This window comes from Orycteropus afer, unplaced genomic scaffold (assembly GCF_000298275.1).
Source record: "Orycteropus afer afer isolate SDZICR_OR568_19922 unplaced genomic scaffold, OryAfe1.0 scaffold00036, whole genome shotgun sequence".
NCBI classification, from domain to species: domain Eukaryota; kingdom Metazoa; phylum Chordata; class Mammalia; order Tubulidentata; family Orycteropodidae; genus Orycteropus; species Orycteropus afer.
In genome coordinates, this window is record NW_006921623.1 from 12,234,417 (window position 1) to 12,254,296 (window position 19,880).

A 19,880-nucleotide genomic window follows, 5' to 3' on the forward strand; every position below is an offset into this window, starting at 1 on the left:
CAGGTGACCCTGTGATTTATAATTTTCTCCCCAAGATTAGAACAGTCCATTCTGTCTTGCAACTTTCTTGACTTCCTTACCATTTAGAAGTTCTGTAACTACACAGTATTTTCCCTCTTTTTGGTTTGTAGTTGTCCTCACTTGCCAATTGATGTCTCTGGTTCCCTGTTTACAGTCTTGTAAGCTTATTTTACTTTGGATATGTCCATAGATGTGGTTTCTGGGTTATGTCATCTTGTGTACTAATGGTCGGTTGTTATTTGATATTCTTGGTTCTCTGTTCAAAGGATTCCCTTTAGTATCTCATGTAAGGTTGGTCTGGTTTTAACAAATTCCCTTAGTTTCTGCTTATCCGTAAATCTCCTAATTTCACCATCTTATTTGAGGGACAATTTTGTCCAGTATATAATTTTTGGTTGAAAATTTTTCTCTTTCAGAAAAATTATATATACCTCCCACTGCCTTCTCACTTGCATGGTTTCTGCTGAGAAATCAGAGCTTATTCTTACTGGTTGTCCTTTGTAAGTAACTGGTTTTCCTGTGCTGCGCTCAGGATTCTTTCTTTGTGTTTGGTTTTGATGAGTCTGATGATGATATGTCTTGGTGATTTTCTTTTGGAGTCTATCCTGTTTGGGGTATGTTGGACTTCCTGAATGGATATATTCTCCTCTTTCATCATATCAGGGAAGTTCTCATCCAACAATCTTGGACAATTTTCTCAGTGGTTTTATTTGTCTCTTCCTGTTCTGGAATTCCAATGACACGTAGGTTACTCCTTTTGATGGTAATCCCACATGAACCTTAGGCTTCCTTCATTTTGTTTTGATCTTTTTTCTGATTGATCCCTTTCCAAAAATGTAGTCAGGTATTTGTCTTCAATCTCATTAATTCTGTCTTCCATTGCATCAATTCTGCTCCTTTGCCCTTCCAATGTGTTCTCTAATTCTGACAATTTAGTATTAATCTTCTGGATTTCTATCTGTAGATTTAGAATCATTTCTAATTTTTCATTTATTTTGTCATGTTCTTATATTTTCTTCCAAAATTCTTCTAGGGTTTTTTCTGTGTTTTCCTTGGTCTGTCTCTCAATCCTTTGAAAATACCTAAATATAATTATTTTGAATTCCTTATCAGAGAGTTCCAATGGTGCTTCTTCCTCAGAGATGTGTTCTGGGTGTGTATCCTGCTCCCTTCTTTCTACTACTTTATCTTCCTTCTTTGTGTGGTCTGTGATGGTCTTCTGTCTCCTAGACATTGTGGCATTATTGTATTTACATCTGTGTTAACTATCTGTGAAGGGCATCCAAGGGTGAGTCAGGCTCTTCTTGGTGGTTGTTTATTGTTGGCCTATTGGTGGAGAAGGAAGTGGTGGCTCTCACTCAGTAAGTGAAGCTGCAGGAGGTATGGGTATAGTTGTGTCATATGGGGACTGTTGCTGTCTTCTGCTCCATTAAACAAAAATAAAAATTGAATAACCAACAAAAAAAAGCAAATGTACAAAAAATACACTGTGTAATCACACAGAACAGTAACCAAAAAAAGGAAAAAGGGGAAAATAATAATAGTAAAAATACCCCTGCAATATCTGGGGAGAGGCCAATAAGAGAAAAAAGGTAGAGAAGGAGAATAATGATGAAAAAAATGGGAAAAAATGCAAAAAAAAAAAAAAACAAGGAATGAGGTTACCCACGAGAAAGAAAAAAAAAACAGGGAAAAGAAAAAAAACTGAAAACTAGAACTTGGAGGGGAAGAATAAAGAATAATAGTAAAAAGGACAAAAGTAATAATAATAGTAGTAGTTTTAAAACAGACAAAAACAAACTGAAAAACAGAAAAAAGAAAAAAACAATCAGGGCAGGGCACCCAGGCTCCATCTGAGCACACAGACTGGGATGGAATTCCTCCCAGCCCAGAAGGTGGGTGGGAGTGAGAGCTGGCCACATCTCCATTCCTCAAGAGGGTGTGAGATATAAAAGTAACACTGGGAATGTCACACCTTTCCAGTAGTCCTCATGTTGGAATGTCCTCGAGGTTCCCAGCAAGCAGAGCCTGTTCTTAAGTCCCTGGAATCTGGGAGAACGCTGTCACTTTAAACATTCAAAATGGTCAAGTTGCTTGTAAACATTCAAAATGGGTACGCTCTCCAGACAGAGAAAAGCCCACAGCTTAGCCCACCTTCCTCTTTGCTGCTTTCCCTTTTATTCCCCAGCCACCAGAGCAGTCCTCCATGAAGTTCCTGGCTAGCAGGGCCGATTTTTAGGTTAATTCTTAGGTCCTACCACCACTCAGCAATATCCAATGTCTGTGCCTTCAGGATTGCTGCCAGACCGCAGCTCAGTATGTCTCCTTTTTTTGGTGTTTTCATGCAAATTCTTCTGCTAGTTGGAGTTTAGTTTACTTCTATATCCTTCCCTTCAAGGCTCAGGAGTCCAGGATTACCTTCTGTATCTGTGTTAATTGGTTCCCCTTTTCTTTGTTGAAGAGGGTCTGTACAGTCTTTCTGCCTATTCCGCCATCTTACTGGAATTCCCTCTATATGGTCTTTAACTCAGGTTTCTACAGCCACACCTTGCTTCTACCATTTGTAAAAATACTTAGGGAAAAGTACAACTAATGAGTACTTCTCATTATAACTTTAACAGAAAAGGCAAAAAGGTTAATCAGAAGCTTTTATCATAAGGAGGAAAAACAAATCATTAAACATTTATTAAAATTTCTCCTGTAATTACATGTTTTCTCCTTAATTTATTCTAGCCATTGATTCAAATCAAATTGGCAGCCACAGGAAAGTAGTTCTGCAAAGGGTTAAAAAGGGAGCCTGAAAGGGAGGAATTAACACAGTGGAGAAAGGAAAAGGAAACTATCTTTGCATGACAATCACATTCAGTCAGTCTTGAGTTTGTTTTTTTTCCAAAGAATGTCAGTTATTGAAACCTACATGCCATGATGCTTCTTTGACTCCAGCATAAATGCCTGGCACACAGTGGTGGTTTAGTATTTGTTACATAAACAGAATACTCACTTTTAGCATTAAAATATATGATTGTTGTTGTTGTTGTTATATGCCGTGGAGTCCGACCGACTCATCGCGACCCCTCCTTGGGTTTCCAAGGCAGTATCACTACGGAAGTAGATTGCCCCATCTTCCTTCTGAGGAGTGACTGGTCGGTTTGAACCGCCAGCCTTCTGGTTAGCAGTCAAGTGCTTTAGCCACTATGCTACCAGAGCTCCCAAGTATATGATTATGATTCATTAATTCACTGAACAAACATTTCTTGAGCACCCACAATGTACTAGATTTTGAGAATATGAACATCAACTATATGTGCTCTTGTCCTCAAAGAGTTTAGAGTCTACTATGGATAACTGACATGATTACAAAAAGTTGCAATACATTAAAATAATATTTGGACAAACTGCATGGGAAGGGTGAAAATGAAGAGGTTAATTCTACCTGGGTGAGGTCAGAAAGGCCCCATGGTTGAAGTGACCTTTGAAGGGTACCTTTGAAAAATGCAGATAGGGAAGTTGGGAATATTATTTCAGGAAGAGGGAAGGACACAGGCAAAGGCATGAAAATAGGATCATGTATTTATAAAACTGTAAGTAAGCTAGTAAGTTTGGAGCATAAGGAATATATGGGGAAGTTGTGGGAGATAAGGATAATAAAGTGGGCAGGGACCATATTGCAAAGGACTCTGATAGCCAGGCTAAGAAATTTAAATATTAGTCTTAAGCTATAGGGATATACTAAAAGAGATAGATAGAATGAGACACATTTTAGAAAAATCAGTGTAGCAGTGAATTATAGACCAGATGAGAGAAACTCTGGAAACCAGTAGTCCTGTTAGGAGACAATTACAATAATCCGAAAGATGAGGAAGGGCAAGATGTGGCCCTGGAACGAGAAAAGGAATGGATTTGAGAGATGTTTTAAAGGTAAGCATCTTAGGACTTGGGATAAAATTGAACACAGAAGATAAAAGGGAAAATAACTCAAGAGTTTTAGTCTGGGTAGATGGATGGTAAGTACCATTAACTAAGGAAACAGAAATGAGTTTGTTACATCATCTGTTTACTCACTTAAAATGTTTCTTGGGTGTCTATTATATCTATTAAATAGATGCAAAAATAGGTAAGATCCTCACCCTTACAGAGCCCAAAGTCTAGTGGTATAATACAGCAATACAATTATAATTACATAACAAAACAATTACAATGCAATAAAATAAAATATTAAAATAATGATATGTACATATTTTGGGAGAATTTCAAGGAGGGAGTAACTATGATGTGAAATTCCACGTAGAAGTCTAACTAACTCACTGCCGTCAAGTCAATTTCGATTCATAGTGAACCTTCCTTGAGTTTCTGAGGCAGTATCACTATGGAAGTAGATTGCCCCATCTTCCTTCTGAGTAGTGGCTGGTGGATTTGAACTGCCAGTCTTCTGGTTAGCAGTCAAATGCCTTAGGCACTACGCCACGAGAGCTTCTATTTAGAAGTCTAGTAGATAAATATTGGTTTGGTAACTAGACCATCAGTGACATTAATGAGCAGTTTCAGGGGACTAATGAGTTGGCATGCAGACTTTTAGAATGAAAAAGATGTAATGAGGGAGAACTAGTCTAATGTCTCACTCAACATTTAACCATTTGGTAAAATGGTAGTTATTAGATCAGTGTGGCATTACTGTAAAAACAATACACAAAAAACTCAGAGTGCAATTGGCCCAGAAAATTAATCTTATGTGTATGTGGAGAGTGAGAGAACAATGTGGAACAAAACTCAAAATCTTACCAAAAAAAAAGACCAGGTTAATGGTCTAATAGAGCCTGGTGAGACCTTGTGAGACCCCTGAGACTGTGGCCCCTAATTCCCCTTCAGGTCTGGAATTGAACTCACTCCTGTGGCTTCCAGCCAAACAACAGACAAGCACATAAGGTAAATATTTACATCAGACTGATACACTCCTTGAGCGATGAATTGTGCGAAAACAGAGGGCAGTGTTTGCACAGGGAGATAGCTCAGGGGCAGGAACGCATAGGAAAGAAGGACACAGGGAAGGGATAACTACAGGGAGGTCATTCCCCCTTTTATCCCCTGCAACCAATAATATGATTTCTGTCTGTATGGAATTGCCTGTTCTGGATATTTTGTGTAAAAGAAATTAAATAATATGTGACCTTTTGCATCTGGCTTCTTTTACTTAGTTTAATGCTTTCAAGGTTCATCCAAATTAATGCATGTATCGATACATTATTCCTTTTTATGACTGAATACTATTCATTGGATGCATATACCAGTTTATTTATCCATTCATTTGTTGATGGACATTTGGATTGTTCTACCTTTTGGCTATTATGAATAATGTAGCTATCAACATCATGTACAAGTTTCTGTGGACACATGTTTCCCTTTCTCTTGTATATATACCTAGACTGATGAGTCATACGGTAACTACATGTTTAACTTTTGGAGGAACTGACAAACTACTTCCACAGCTGCTGAATCACTTCACATTCCCACCAGCAATGTACAACAGTTGTTATTTCTCCACCTCCTTATCAACATTTATTTTTTGTTGTTGTTTTTTTATAGCTAGCCTGGGAGGATGGAGTAGTCCTATTGTGGTTTTGATTTGCATTTCCCTAATGACTAATGATTTACATCCTTGGGAACCCTGTGGGGCAATTCTGCTCTCTCCTATAGGGTTGCTTTGAGTTGGAATCATGATGTTGAGTAGCTTTTCATATGCTTGTTGATCATTTACGTATCTTGTTTGGTGAAATGATTATTCAAGTCCTTTGCCTATTTTTTTTTTAATCAGAGGTTTGTCTTTTTGTTGCGAAGTTGTAGGAGTTCTTCAAATATGCTGGCTATTAAACACCTTGAGGGAGTGAGTCACTGGTCTTGTGGCTAGGACCATGGTCGTGAGGGACATCAAGCTTAAATGGCATAACATACTACACAAAAACACTGTTCTACATCCTACTTTGGTGAGTAGCATCTGGAGTCTTAAAAGCTTGCAAGTGATGATCTAATATGCAACAATTGATCTCTTCTTGTCCAGAGCAAAAATGAATAAGGAAAATCAAAGACTCATGGAAACAATTAGTTCAAGGGACTGGTAGAACATGTGAACCTCAAATTACATGACCTTGAGCCCAGAAGAACTAGATGTTGCCTGGCTACACTATCAACCTCTCAGAAAGGGATCAAAATAGGAGATCCTGGATAAGGTTGGAGACAAATGTGAAACAAAACTCAAAATCATAAAAAAAGACCAGGCTTACTGGTCTGATAGAGACTGGTGAAACCCTTGAGACTATAGCCCCAAGTCACCCTACAGTTTGGAATTGAACTTATTCCTATGGCTTACAATAAGCCTACAAGGTAAACAATTACACCAGGTAGGTACACTCTTTAGAACAATCAACCATGGGAGGTCAGAAAGGCAGCTTTTGGACAGGGAAATAGTTCAGAGGGCAGGGATGCATAGGAAAGAACAACACAGGGAAAAGGTACTCACAGGGAAGAAGTGGGAAGAAAGCTGTTACACTGTGGGGATTACAATGTCATGAAATAAAATGTGTATGAACTGCTAAGTGGAAAACAAATTTGCTCTGTAAACTTTCACCTAAATCACAATTTAAAAAAGAACTTTAAATACATAATTGGGCTGTTAAACCCTTATCAGATACATGGTTCCTAAAAGTTTTTTCCCAGTCTGTAAGCTGTCTCATCACTTTTATTTATTTATTTTAGGCCTGTCTATTATTTGGCTGACAGTTGAACCACAGGGCTGAGTCCAGTTCCAGGCTTAAAGGGTGTCTAAGGGCCATAGTCTCAGGGGTCCCACCAGTCTATCAGATGAGTAAGCCTGGTCTTTTTTTTTTTTTAATTGTGACATTAATTACCCATGTTTACATACCTGAATGAAAAAGCCAAATTTGTGCTCCAGAAATGCTTGATTCCACAGTCTAGCTTTAAACAAGTATTTGAAGTGCTTTTGGACCTATAGAGAGATCTTGTTGACATTAACAAATATAGCCATGAAGCTTAGAAAAGAGGTGGGGTTAGAGATAAAGATTTAAAAATAATTAGCACTGAAGAGTATTTGAAGCCATGGAGTGGAAGGGATCACCGAGAAAGAATATGAAAAGTTCTGGTCTTCAAATGGAATCCCAGGGCACACCAACATTTAAGGATTAGATGAGGAGAAGAAAAGGAGATCAGGAAAAGTTAGGAGTCAGAAAAATAGAAGAAAACTAGCGTATCTACTGTATTTTTTTACCCAAATAACACTTAACTTCTAAATTTGTTGGCTAGCCAAGCCTTCCCCTCCCCACCAGATATTTTCATAAGAGCCACTATGCAGTTTTGTTTTTTTTTACAGTGACCCATAAAAAAAATAATGGCATTACAAAAATACCTGGGGGGTGGGGGTTGCTCAGCTGGCAAACAAAAGTAGCAGGCACACATTATTGTGTGAAAATACATTAGTTCACTAGAATGCAAGTCCAAGGTGAGCATGTACCAAGTCTATCCTGTTCATCTCTGTATCTTCAGAGTCTAACATAGGTGATACATAATAGATGCTCAATAAATATTTGTTGAATGAATTGATTGGTATTGAAGTAAAGGAGAAGAATGTGTTCACAAGGAGAGACTAGTCAAGAATAGTAAATGCTTTGAAAAGTTAATGAAGATAACATTTGACAAGTAAATATTTGATTTGGCAATGAGACAGTCAACAGTGAGCCTACACAAAGAACATCAAGTGGAGTATGGGTAAAAGACTGTTTTGGGTTCAGTAGGGAATGGGAAGTGAGGAAGAAAAGGGAGCAAGTATAGACTATTCTTTCAAGAAGTCTGATGTAGATGACAGAGCCTGGTGAGACCTCTGACACTATGGCCTCTAGGCACCCTTCAAGTCTGGAACTGAACTCACTTCTGTGGCTTCCAGCCAAACAATAGACAGGCATATGGCATGAACATTTACATCACGTAGATACACTACTTGGAGCTATCACTCATGGAAGAATAGAAGGGCAGTGTTTGCACAAGGAGCCAGCTCAGGGGGTGAAAGTGCATGGGAAGGAAGGACACAGGGAAGAGGTAACTAGAGGGTGGAAGTGGGAAGAGAGCTGTTACACTGTGGGGAATTGCTGTCAATGTCATGAGACAAAATGTGTATGAACTGCTGTATGCAAAATTAATTCGCTCTTTCACCCAAATCACAATAAAAATTAACAAAAACAAAAAAGTAGTTTGATGTAGAGTATTAAGAGAAATACATTAGTAGCTAGAGGACTAGTAGAATTGAAGCTTTTATATTTTCAGATGAGAAACATTTCATCTTGTTCATAAATTTTATCTTGTTTATGATATAATTTTGCAAGATTTAGATTAAAACCTTAGTTACAAGCAGCTGTGAATTAATCTGTAGTAGTTTGAGAAAGGGAAGGAATATTTGGGGGAAGAAGGAATTTATTAGATTTTTAAAAAATAATTTCCAAATAGTTCATCCTGCCTACACTGACAGTTTCCACTCACCTAGACACTTAGAAAAAGCACTGAAGAGGGTAACAGTAAGATAAAAATCCTCTCAAGAAAATAGACATGGATATTTTGAAGCAATGCTAGAAAAAAGAACTAAACTAATTTTGATACTAAAATAATTTCTTTCATTCCCAGTGTCTCTCATCAGAGAAGAAAAAGATACTTGGTCCGATTTGAGAATGCTATTTTATTTACTCTCCAAAAACATTGTTTTACATTCCATATTTGTGCACATATTTTAAGTGTTTTACTTTAGGCTTTGTCTATTAATATGATTTAAAAATTTGAATACATAACATGCAAAACTGGTTTTAGTCAGCTTTTTACCACTATTTAGTTTTATAAATTATTATTTAGATATTTTTAGACTAAAACAAAAAAACCAAACTCACTGCTGTTGAGTCGGGTCCGACTCATAGCTACCCCTCCTTGGGTTTCCAAGGCAGTATAACTATGGAAGTAGATTGCCCAGTCTGTCTTCTGAGGAGTGGCTGGTGGGTTTGAACCACCAGCCTTCTGGTTAGCAGTCAAATGCCTTAGGCACTATGCCACCAGAGCTCCTATTTTTAGGCTAGGCTTGTATAAAAAAAAATTGACCAGTATTAAACCAAAAGATAAGATATAAAGTAAAAAAAATACTACCAAGCAGGATAGATTCCCAATATGTTGGAATGAACAGGGTGGGAAATAGGTGGACATGGAACAAATTAAAACATACTTCCTAGCCATGGCCACTAGATGGTGCAAATATTTTGCAGGATTTAAACTGAAAAACCTAAAAAGCTTAAGTTCCTAATTCGAAGGACTAAAAATTTTCTGTACCTTTTGGGACAATAGAGTCATTTGTGTGCTTTTGTCTGTGTATGTCTGTTATATATTTTGCTTTGTCCAGAATAAACATTTTGAGCTTGTACATGTTCCAAAGATGCTTTAGCCTCTGAGTCTATAGCATCTTACATGTGGCTAAGTGGCATTTAGAGCAACGGTGGTGATAAAGGTAGCGTGTGTCTTCATTGTCCTGAAAATAATCCTAGTATCTCTACAGAAACAAAATATTCTGAGTGAAACATTATAAGGAAAATTCTATCATCAAAATATTAGTAGCATAAAAATACTAAATGTCTAGTCTAATATGCTAGGAGTCTTTGCTAAGCAAAAAGTGAATACTCACTTGAATTAGGGGGCCAGGACTCCCGGTATTCACTGCCTGCTTGAGTTCTGGGTAACTTGCCCCGCACCTGAGAACCACACAAAAATCACAAGACTTATGAACAATGGAGGAACCTAAGAAAAATTTAAATCATTAAAATCTACCTAAAATATATACTTTTCCTACCACTTCTTCTTCCACAATATAGAAATTGAACATATTATCCTAACAATAATGTGTGCTTATAAAATGGTTTCTAGTTTCCAATATACTTTCTAATACAAAATCTCATACAGTGCTGTCTGTGGTTGGAAAATAGGGGAGTAAGCAGTAGAGACCCTGTGGGATCAAGAGTCACAATTCCTTAGATAGCTAGTTACTAGGAGTAAGAGTTTTCTTCAACTCCTCTGGATTATCATACCATAAGGAATAGCTCCACTGAGAGGAAAACCAAAGAGATGTGTAAGGACAGCTTCAGCAGGATCTTTTATCTTTTAACCACAGCTTCATCTAAATTGGAATCCCTGGGTGGTACACACTTTCAAGTGCTCAGCTGCCAACTGAAGACTTGAAGGTCTGAGTCCCCCCCAGAGGTACCTCAGAGCAAAGGCCTACAAATCTGCTTCAGAAAAAATCAGTTATGAAAACCCTGTGTTTTCATACAATTCTACTCTGACACACATGGGGTCACTGTGAGTCAGAATTGACTCAATGGCAACATTTTTTCCTCCAAAATAAAATTCATAAGGCAAGCTTCCTCAAGAGTTTGCCTAAGAGAGACATCAGAGAAAGAAGATTACCCTCCTTTCTTGTTTCTTTTGGGTCTCCATCATGTGTAGGCGCTCCATGAGGCTGGAGATGCCCTGTTCCAGGCTGTCGATGGTGTGGTGCTGAGGATCGTGGCCACTGAAGCTGTTGCGCAGGCTGCGGAGAGCATCTCGAACAAGTTGCAGGTCACTGGTCTGAGGGCAAAAACAAGGTGCTGTGCCATATTATTAACCAGGTCCCAGCCACTGGATTTATAAGATACAGGAGAGCGGTTTCCAGGAAAGATCTTTCATCTTTGCAGGGGTAAGGGGCATGGTATGAATGGCGGGAAATTTTCCTCCACAAAAATGGGCCATCTGTTTGCTCGCTTAATTCTTAATTTTGAACAGCAAGTGTCTCACATCTTTACACAGCCACTAGATGCAAGAATTGGGGAACTGGGATATAAAAGGCCTAGTCCATGGATGATGACTGGGATACTCTTCTGGTTTCAGCTAGAAGTGGCAAATCTATACCCAAATCCTAAGAACCTACCCCTCTTTGGGCGATTGAAGCAGCTCCTTTTCCTGTCATTGGAAGGAGAAAACCATTGCTTTGAGAGTTGTGACTGTTGTAGTTGGTCACCTATAGCAGCAAGAAGAAATGATTCAAAGGAAGGTGTGAATGGTTGACAACCTGAAAAGTGTAATCAGTGTCACTGAACTGTACATGTAGAAATGGTTGGATTGGTGTATGGTCTGCTGTGTAGATTCTCAACACCAACAATAAAAAATAAAATATACCACTCCTGACTTACTGACACATTTAGGTTCCAAAGACCAGGCTAATGAAAACTGACATGTGAAAATGGAGCATGATCACATCAGATCACAAAATGGAGGGTGACTACATCATTACATTACAACTATACCACTCAGAATCATGGCCTACTCAAGCTGATACATGACCTTAACTAACACAGCCAGTGTTAACTCTTGCCTCACACTGCAACATTCATTACTGCGAGGCATATATCTGTGTTAATGCACAGAATAGTCAGATAGTAGATTTCTTACTATTGTCATAAGTGAAAAACATTGGATAATGAGGAGTAGGTGTAAATTATTGAAAAAAGAAAAAAGAAGAAATGATGCTTGTTATAGGGAACAATTCCCAAGCCAAGACATCCTGTCTTATTTTTCTTCTTTACATTTATCACTACATGACATAGTATATAATTGTTTAACATCTATCTCTATTAAGGTTTCATGAGGGTATGAACTTTTTTCCTTTTTGTTCACTGCTCTGGTAGCATAGTGGCTAAGACACTTGTCTGCTAACCAGACGGCTGGCGGTTCAAACCCACCAGCCACTCCTCGGAAGGAAGGTTGGGCAATCCTACTTCCATAGTGATACTGCCTCGGAAACCCAAGGAGGGGTCGCTATGAGTCGGGTTTGACTCGATGGCACATAACAACAACAACAACAACATGTCCCCAATACCTGACATGCAGTAGGCATTCAATAAGTCATCCCTGACTGCTAAATGAATGAAATGGAGGCCCCCACCCTAGCCTCTGCCCTGGACACACTCTGAGGTCTCACACTTGTAAAAAAAAAAAAGTCAGAAAGCTGCTCCAGAAGTACCTGCCTTTGCTTCAATGATAATAAAAAAATAACAACATCAATTAATATTTTTTGAGACTAGCTCTGTGCCAGATAGACTCAACAGGACTGTGTTTAATTATTTACATGAACTGTATCATGTATTCCTCAGAATAATTCAAAGCACCACTATTATTTCCATGTTCCAAATATGCCTTATTTCTAAGGATCAAAAGTTAAACCTCAAGATTACTTACTCAAGGTCACACAATGGGCAAGTGAATAAAGCTGGGATTTGAATCTAGATTTGTTTTTTATTATTCTGGAACCTCCACTGTTAACCATCTCACCTAACAAACCGACCTGTGGCCTTGGTTCAGTCTTGAATCAGAAATAGAATCTCCTTGTAAAATGGGAGGGAGTTCCAGGTTACCTCATCTGCCTCTCTTTTCATACAGTGAGCCAAAAGGACATCTTTGTGTTCCAGCTCCCGCTCTAGATCCACCTGCAAAACAAAGACTATCAGAAAAGGATTTCTTTGAGCCCAGGGGTCAGTCGCTGAATATGTTCACACCTGCTGGTAACTGGCCTCAGAGAGTTTCCGGAGTGCTTCTTCCAACTTGACCTGGTGCTGCTGAAGGAGGCGATCCTTTTGCCCCAGCTCTTTCTGCAATGGAGAGAGACCTTTCAGATATATGGCAAGAACAAGGACACTGAACAGTTCACCCATTGCGATGAAATTCCCACCTGAGTAAAGCAGAATCTCAAGAGTACAGTCCTTTCCTCAAGCTCTAACAGGAAGACATTGTATACCATAATAGTCTTACACAGCTCAAAGGATTCTTGGAAGGGTAGGGAGGAAGGGAACTATCATTTATAGGGAGACCACTATGCACCATCTGTGCTAGCCAGAGAGAAAGCTAAACTGAACTTTCTAGACTCTGAGCTCTGTTGCTGCTGCTTCTAGCCATGTTACCTATTCTTCAGGGTTAGTGAACCAAAGGAACACAGAAAAAGATTTCCCTGCAGAAAGCAAAGAAGAGAACTTAAGTGCTCTTTGAACAACAGCAACAATGGGCAACAGTCAAGCTGCTTGTAAAAGAGAGAAATAATTTCTAAACTGATGTCTATTCTTACTTTATATTCTCCCAAAAGACAGTTCCTCTCATCCAGCTTCCTCTGCAAATCCACCTGTAAGAAGGGTAAGAAAGAACTCATTGGCACAGGGCTAATGTTTGCCAACCCCATTAGAAAACCAGCTACTTAAGTTACCAGAGTTGATGTTAGCAGTCATTGTATACAGCACAGAGACCACATGGTTATGGTAAAAACACACAACATCTCTCCATGTCTTTAGTGAGATAATCATACTGAAGACCAACCAGACTGTAGAACTATAAATTACATCCCAGTGTCCTCAAAGTTAAGGAAGAGCTCAAAGACCTTCCTACCTCATGTGGTTTGGGCTTTCACCTAAGAACAGAAATGAGTCTAATGGGAAATAAAATTAATGAGAGCAAGCATCCCAGAAGTAAAATAAGAGATACTAGGATGGTGGACCTAACAGGACTTTACACAGTGTCCTGTTCTGCTACAGGGGCTCAGTGAGATTACCATTCATTTATTTAACTCACATTCTGGTTGTGCAGCTCATCTTTGTCCATATTTGCCCTCAGTAGTTCTTGCTTGAGCTGAAGCACAGATGTGTCCTGCTGAGTCAATCTCTGCTGCAAGGCATCCTGGGGGAAAAAGCATACCAATTATTTCAGTCTCAATTAATCAATCAGCCAGTTATTAAAACACCCTGCTGTCAAGTTGGACTCATAGCGACCCCTCCTTGGATTTCCGAGGCAGTATCACTACAGAAGTAGATTGCCCAACCTTATTACTAAAAGCTATTAAACCTTTACTTGTGTATCCATCATTACTTCTGACAAACTGGGAGACAAAAGGCATATAAGAGTATTGCCTTAAAGAGCTAAGCAGGAGTTTTTCTGTCCCCCTCCCGGACACTGGCATCTAAAGGAAAATCCTACCCATTTTCTTCTGAGAAATGGGGACAAGGCAGACTGGACTGACTGAAACCTGATTTTTACCTCCACTTCATTTCTGATGCAAGTCTATTCCGAGTCAGAACCAATTCAATGGCATGGGGTTTGGTTTTTTCAGTTTTGTTCCTAACAGCATGGTATGCTAGAGTGAGAATGAGTGACCTTTGGGATCAGATAGGGCTACATTCAAATTACAAGTGTACCACTGACTCCTTGGTAAACTTGATCTTGCACAATACCCCCTCCTTCCTTCCACCTTGGTTTTCTCATCTATATCCTGGGCATTTAAATACTCAATTTACATTAGCTCTTTTTCTTTCCACCTCTCTGCCTGGTCCCCATTTCTCAGAGGGCTGGGCCCTATCCCTGCCTCCCTACTCTGTTCACAAAGAATCCCTGGAATCATTTCAGAGCCCTGCTCCTGCCCTAATTCCATTGCCTTCCACACTGCTTAGTCTGGACCAGGATTGAGATTACATAGTTCTACTACTCAGAACTGTTTTTGGACTGATGGCTCCTCTTCCCAATTTTCCAGGATCTTAATTATAGGTTATTTTCCCCTCAGCGCGGGTTCTCTTGGTTCCCACTATACATAAAAAAAGGTGAGTGGTAAATATTTATTTTAAGAGTCAGCTACTACACATTCCTCCAACCATGGTGACTTCAAAGGGAGCTAATGGTCTTGGGCTACTTCTCCCTGTTTCCAGTATATTAGCCTTCACTTTTTTTCTCTACAAGGAGCTCTGGTGGTATAGGGTTAAGGCATTAGGCTATTAACCAAAAGATCAGTGGTTCAAAACCACCAGCTCCTCTGCAGAAGGAAGATGAGGCAATATGCTTCTGTAAAGATTTACAGCCTTGAAACCCCAATGGGGGTCGCTATGAGTTGGAATCAACTTGATGGAAGTGAGTTTGGTTTGGCTTTTTCTCTCTACAGACTGCTGCAGGCTCTGAGAAATGTGGAAGCCCAGTCTTAAATATGCTGCCCATCATGACAGTATGTGGCAAAGATAGTCTAAGATGTCTCTGGCATCAGTAGTTTAGAAGAATATTTCCTAAAGTATGCTCCATGGGATGTTAGTAAGGGGGAAAAAGCACTTCTATGGTCAATAATTCGTAGATCTTTGAATATGCTATTATTCACTATGAATCTTTAAGCCTCTAGGGCATTTCTCAAAAGTATTTGACCATGGAACCCCCTCCCCTTTTTTTCCCCTTTAAGTATCTCAAAGGACTAAGGCTTTAGAGTACCCTTTGGAAAATGCTGCTTAGTTACACTCTAGTTTTAGCCCAAGAATGGGAGTGGCGGGAAGAGGAGAAAAGTAACAGTTTAAGAACATCCTCTTCCACTTCCAAGTATTTACTCCACAGATACATTCCCACTTGGGATAAATAGCATATATCTAATGTTGTTAGCTGGAGAACTACATATTAGCAAAAGAATGGAAATAACCTAAAAGACCATCACTAGGAGACTAATTAAATAAACTACCAAATGTACATTTATTGAAATACTATGCAGTATATTACAAATTAAATATAAATATATGTTGACATTTTTCAAAAGAATGTGATCAGAGCTTTTATATAGACCTAAAAAGACTTATGAAGGTCTTTATTTACGGAAATAGAATGATCTCCAAAACACACTACGTAAAAAAAACAAGGTGATAGTATTTATAGCTATGCTACCATTTGGGTAAAAAAGTGAGGGGAAACTATATACACACATATTTGCTGATAGGGTAAGTTGCCTCTAGGAAAGAGAATTAGCTGACTGGGGAATAGAGCTGTAAAGGAGACTTTTCATAATTTATCCTTGTGTACCTTTTTACCTCTAAACCATTTGAATATTAACTATTCAAAAACTAAGCAAACTACTATTTTAAAAAAGGACCTTCTGCTCCAGAACTAAAGGGAAGGATTTTACATATAGAGAAAACCAAAGTGGCACAGAGGGAAGTGACAGCACTGAGTCATAACTGCCAAAAATAAGCCTCAGCAAGAAACGTATATTCCTCAACATGTCTCACTTTCCACCCAAAAGCCCATTCTTTCCCAGTGGCCCAGAGCCTGTTTAAGGTACCCAGCATCTACACAAGAGAAGACTATTGGACCCAACTATCTTCCTAGTACCCACTCTCACTTTACCTCATAGAGATTTTATTTAAAGAGTAAAATATCTTTTTACCTTTATCCCCTGTAAGTTTCTTGCTTCTTGCTTACATTTCAGCAGCTCCTTCTGTAAACCAAATATAGTCAGATCAGATAGTAGCATCTGGGTTGCTTCAGAAACATTACCTCATTCTGTCTGCAAAAGGACAATATCCAGATGATCATTCCATGAACAGTTACCAGCCTACTGGAGCAGAAAGCAGGTTTGGTCCAGTAAGTAGTAAAGTAAGCAGCACGACCCATTCCATCCTTCCCTGTGACACTTAGGCTGAACTGCACCCAGGTAGACAAGAGTCTTGCCAAGAAAGAAGATGCCATACATTCCCACAGACTCTCTTTCCTATAGTCAACAATCTTCGCTGGTGGGAAAGCCTCGTCATAATTTAAATCCCCCTAACTAAAATGTATGATCAAATCTTAATATGTTTACCCCCAATGTCATTAAATAATTATCTTACTTCTTAATGTTCAGCAAAGGGAGAGAGTGCTTTTGATTCCTCCAGAGGGTATTGTTCTTTATGGACCAAGCAAAAGCATTAATAATGATACTGAATAATTAACCTTTCCTTCTCACTCACTGCCATCGAGTTAGATCTGACTCATAGTGACCCCTCCTTGGGTTTCTGAGGCGGTATCACTATGGAAGTAGATTGCCCAACCTTGCTTCCGAGGAATGGCTGGTGGGTTTGAAATGCCAGCCTTCTGGTTAGCAGTCAAATGCCTTAGGCACTACACCACCAGAGCACCTAACCTTCCCTTACAAGAGATTAAATGTATGTGTATGATTGTCACTAGGAAAGCGATGTTAGACAGGGAATACCCTTAACCCAGACCTTCTCTCTTCTTTTTCTACTGCATCACACCAAGAGTCCGTAATACACCTAAAATGGAGCTTCATAACTTGGGCTCCACAGACGAGCTCAAAATTTCTCCTATTAAAAATTCTGATCTGTGAGTGTGTGTGCACACACAGGCATATTTCTGGGGAGAGGGTTAATAGATTTAATCATGTACTTATGACCCAAAAGAAGTTCAGTGGACCTAAAAAAATTCTAGCAAGTATTCATTTAAAAAAAAAAAAAGAGACCACATTAGATCCATTTTTGTCTTTGAATTAAAAAAACATTTCAAACATAGAGAAAAGTAAAACCAATAATGACATAGACACCTAGACACACAACTAAGATCAAAAAGGAACTATCATTTTTCCATATTTAGGACAGATCTCTCTCTTTAGTGGGTATTGGACAGCTTGCAAATAATGTAAATAAGGTACATGTAACCCTTGTAGGGTGGGACCATGCAAATAAGGTATATGAAAGTCTAACAAGGGGACTGGTCAGTTTTGCCACCTGGTAGGCTTAAAATGAGCCATCCCAAAGGTGGAAAGGGGGACTTCATGACCACCAAGAAGAGATGGGAGCAGAGTACGTCCTCTGGATCTCCTTGACCCAAGAGACAGAGATCTGTAACACTGGTGGTGGCGAGAAACAGTGGCAGAGAAACACAGCAGCAGAGGCAGCAGAACCAGGAGACCAGCAAGAGACAGTGCAGTGGGCTAGTGAGAAAGCTGAGTGCCTTCAGGCAGCAGGCTTGCTGGTGGAATAGGATTCCTCCGGGCACTTGGTGAGGTAGGCTTGCCTACCCTCAAAGCTAGAGTTGAGCCATTTCAGGCACAGGCTTACTGGCAGAGTAGGGTGCCTCTGAGTACTTACTGGCAGAGCTAAAAGCTTTGTAACACTTGCCCAAGTAGGGCAGAGGCCAAGCTGAGGCGCCAAGGGCCAGAGAGAACTGTTTTTAGACTCAGCTGAGAAGAGGCTATCCTGATCAAATAACTGTATCCTGAGCATTCCTGAACCTGAACTGTAATCTGTTACTTCCCTAGTAAATTCCGTAATGCAGCAAATAAGTAGAGAGTGCTGCAGAAAGGATGGTTGGTGTCAGATTTGGTAAAAAGGCAGGAGAGTGGAGGCATATTTGCCTTACACTTCAATAGGAATCAGCCTTGGGCTGTTAATCTTGATTCTCCTTCCTCCACATGGAGTTGGAGGATGTTAGATGGCTCAGCCAGACCATTTTTACATACAGATTCAGCTAATGTCCTAACTCTGCCCCCCATACCCATTACTGTCCTTAAATTGGTATAACATCCCCATAATATTTTTCAAAGTATAAAATGCACATGTCCTGACATACCTTTAGGTCCTGATTCTCCTCCATACTCTGATCCAGACGACTTTGAATTATTATCTGAATTAAGGCAAAGAGATGGTTATGTATTGTACGCTGTGAAGTTTAGAGGCCATTCATTCAACAAATATTTATCAAACACCTATGATACCAGACTCTGCACTGTGGATACAAAGAACAGGAAAAAGTCCCTGCCCTCTAATGGAAATACATCCCCAGATGCTGCAAGTACATCAAAACCAAAACCAAACCCAGTGCCGTCTAACTGATTCCAACTCACAGCAACCCCATAGGACAGAGCAGAATTATGCCATAGTGTTTCCAAGGCTGTAAATCTTTACAGAAGCAGACTGCCTCTTCTTTCTCCCACAGAACAACTGATAGGTTCAAACCACTGACCTTTTAGTTAACAGCCCAGCGCTTTAATCACAGTATCAGCAGAGCTCCTTGCAAGTATATCAGTATGGATAAAGCTTGGAGGGAGTATGTGTGTGCTGGGTGGAGGGGTGAGGCAAGGTGAAGGAGAAATGGTAAGAGATGAAGTTGGAGAGAAAAGTAGGGGCCAGACCAGATCATGAAGAGCCAGTGAAGGCAATGGGGAACTAATGCAAAGTTTTATGCAAAGGGATGGAAAATGAAATTAGCCTTTAAGGTAAATTACTGTGGAGATTTTGTAAAAAATGGATTAAAGGCAGTCAGGAGAGAAATCAGGAAAACCAGTAAGGCAGCCTCTGAAGCACTGGAAGGGGAACTGAATTAAGGTAGTGGCTATAGGAATGGAGAAAAATGGATGAAGATGTTTTAAAAAATGTAAATTGATAAACCTCAGTGAATGACTAAAGAGAAAAATTAGAAAGAATTGGAGGATGATGCCCAGATTTCTGCTTTGGGTATTTAGATAGATGGATAGTGGTAAAATGTAGAACACAAAAGGACAAATCACTTTGGTACTAGTAGGAGGAGAGATAAAAGCTGTTTAATTTAGTATTTATTGAATTGAGGTGCTTATTGGACATGTAAGTGGAGATAATCAGCAGGAGGTTGCATACTGCACATACAAATCTATATCTTCATAAGGAGAGCTGAACTGGAAATAAACATTTGAGAGGCAAAAACTGAGGCGGGTGGGAAATGAGTGAAGGAAGATAATTTCTCAGGTGAATGTATAAGGCAGAAATGAGCCCAGAGTGGAACAATGAAGAACACTAATGTTTACAGCATAGAAGGAACAAGAGAAGCTTTCAAAGGAGACATGACTGTAAACTCCATGAGGGCAGGCTCTTCAGGTCTGGTTTTTTGTTTTTTTAGGATTGGTTAGGCTGAATTTTTTTTTTTTTCTTTGTGTGTGTGATTTGGGTGAAGATTTACAGAGCAAATTCATTTTCCATACAGCAGTT

The 19,880-nt window shown here is 39.4% G+C and overlaps 1 protein-coding gene across 1 annotated transcript in view; it reads right to left on the reverse strand.

Moving 5' to 3' along the window:
- The window catches only part of DIXDC1 (DIX domain containing 1), a 44,541-nt gene that overhangs the window by 9,338 nt on the left and 15,323 nt on the right, over positions 1-19,880 (reverse strand). Inside the window, exons 5-13 of the mRNA XM_007936550.2 lie at positions 18,490-18,543; positions 16,310-16,360; positions 13,702-13,806; positions 13,205-13,258; positions 12,642-12,734; positions 12,501-12,572; positions 11,018-11,107; positions 10,516-10,677; positions 9,737-9,803 (exon numbers count right to left, since the gene is read on the reverse strand). Coding sequence (XP_007934741.1) covers positions 9,737-9,803; positions 10,516-10,677; positions 11,018-11,107; positions 12,501-12,572; positions 12,642-12,734; positions 13,205-13,258; positions 13,702-13,806; positions 16,310-16,360; positions 18,490-18,543 — 748 coding nt within the window. The remainder of the gene's footprint in view (positions 1-9,736; positions 9,804-10,515; positions 10,678-11,017; positions 11,108-12,500; positions 12,573-12,641; positions 12,735-13,204; positions 13,259-13,701; positions 13,807-16,309; positions 16,361-18,489; positions 18,544-19,880) is intronic.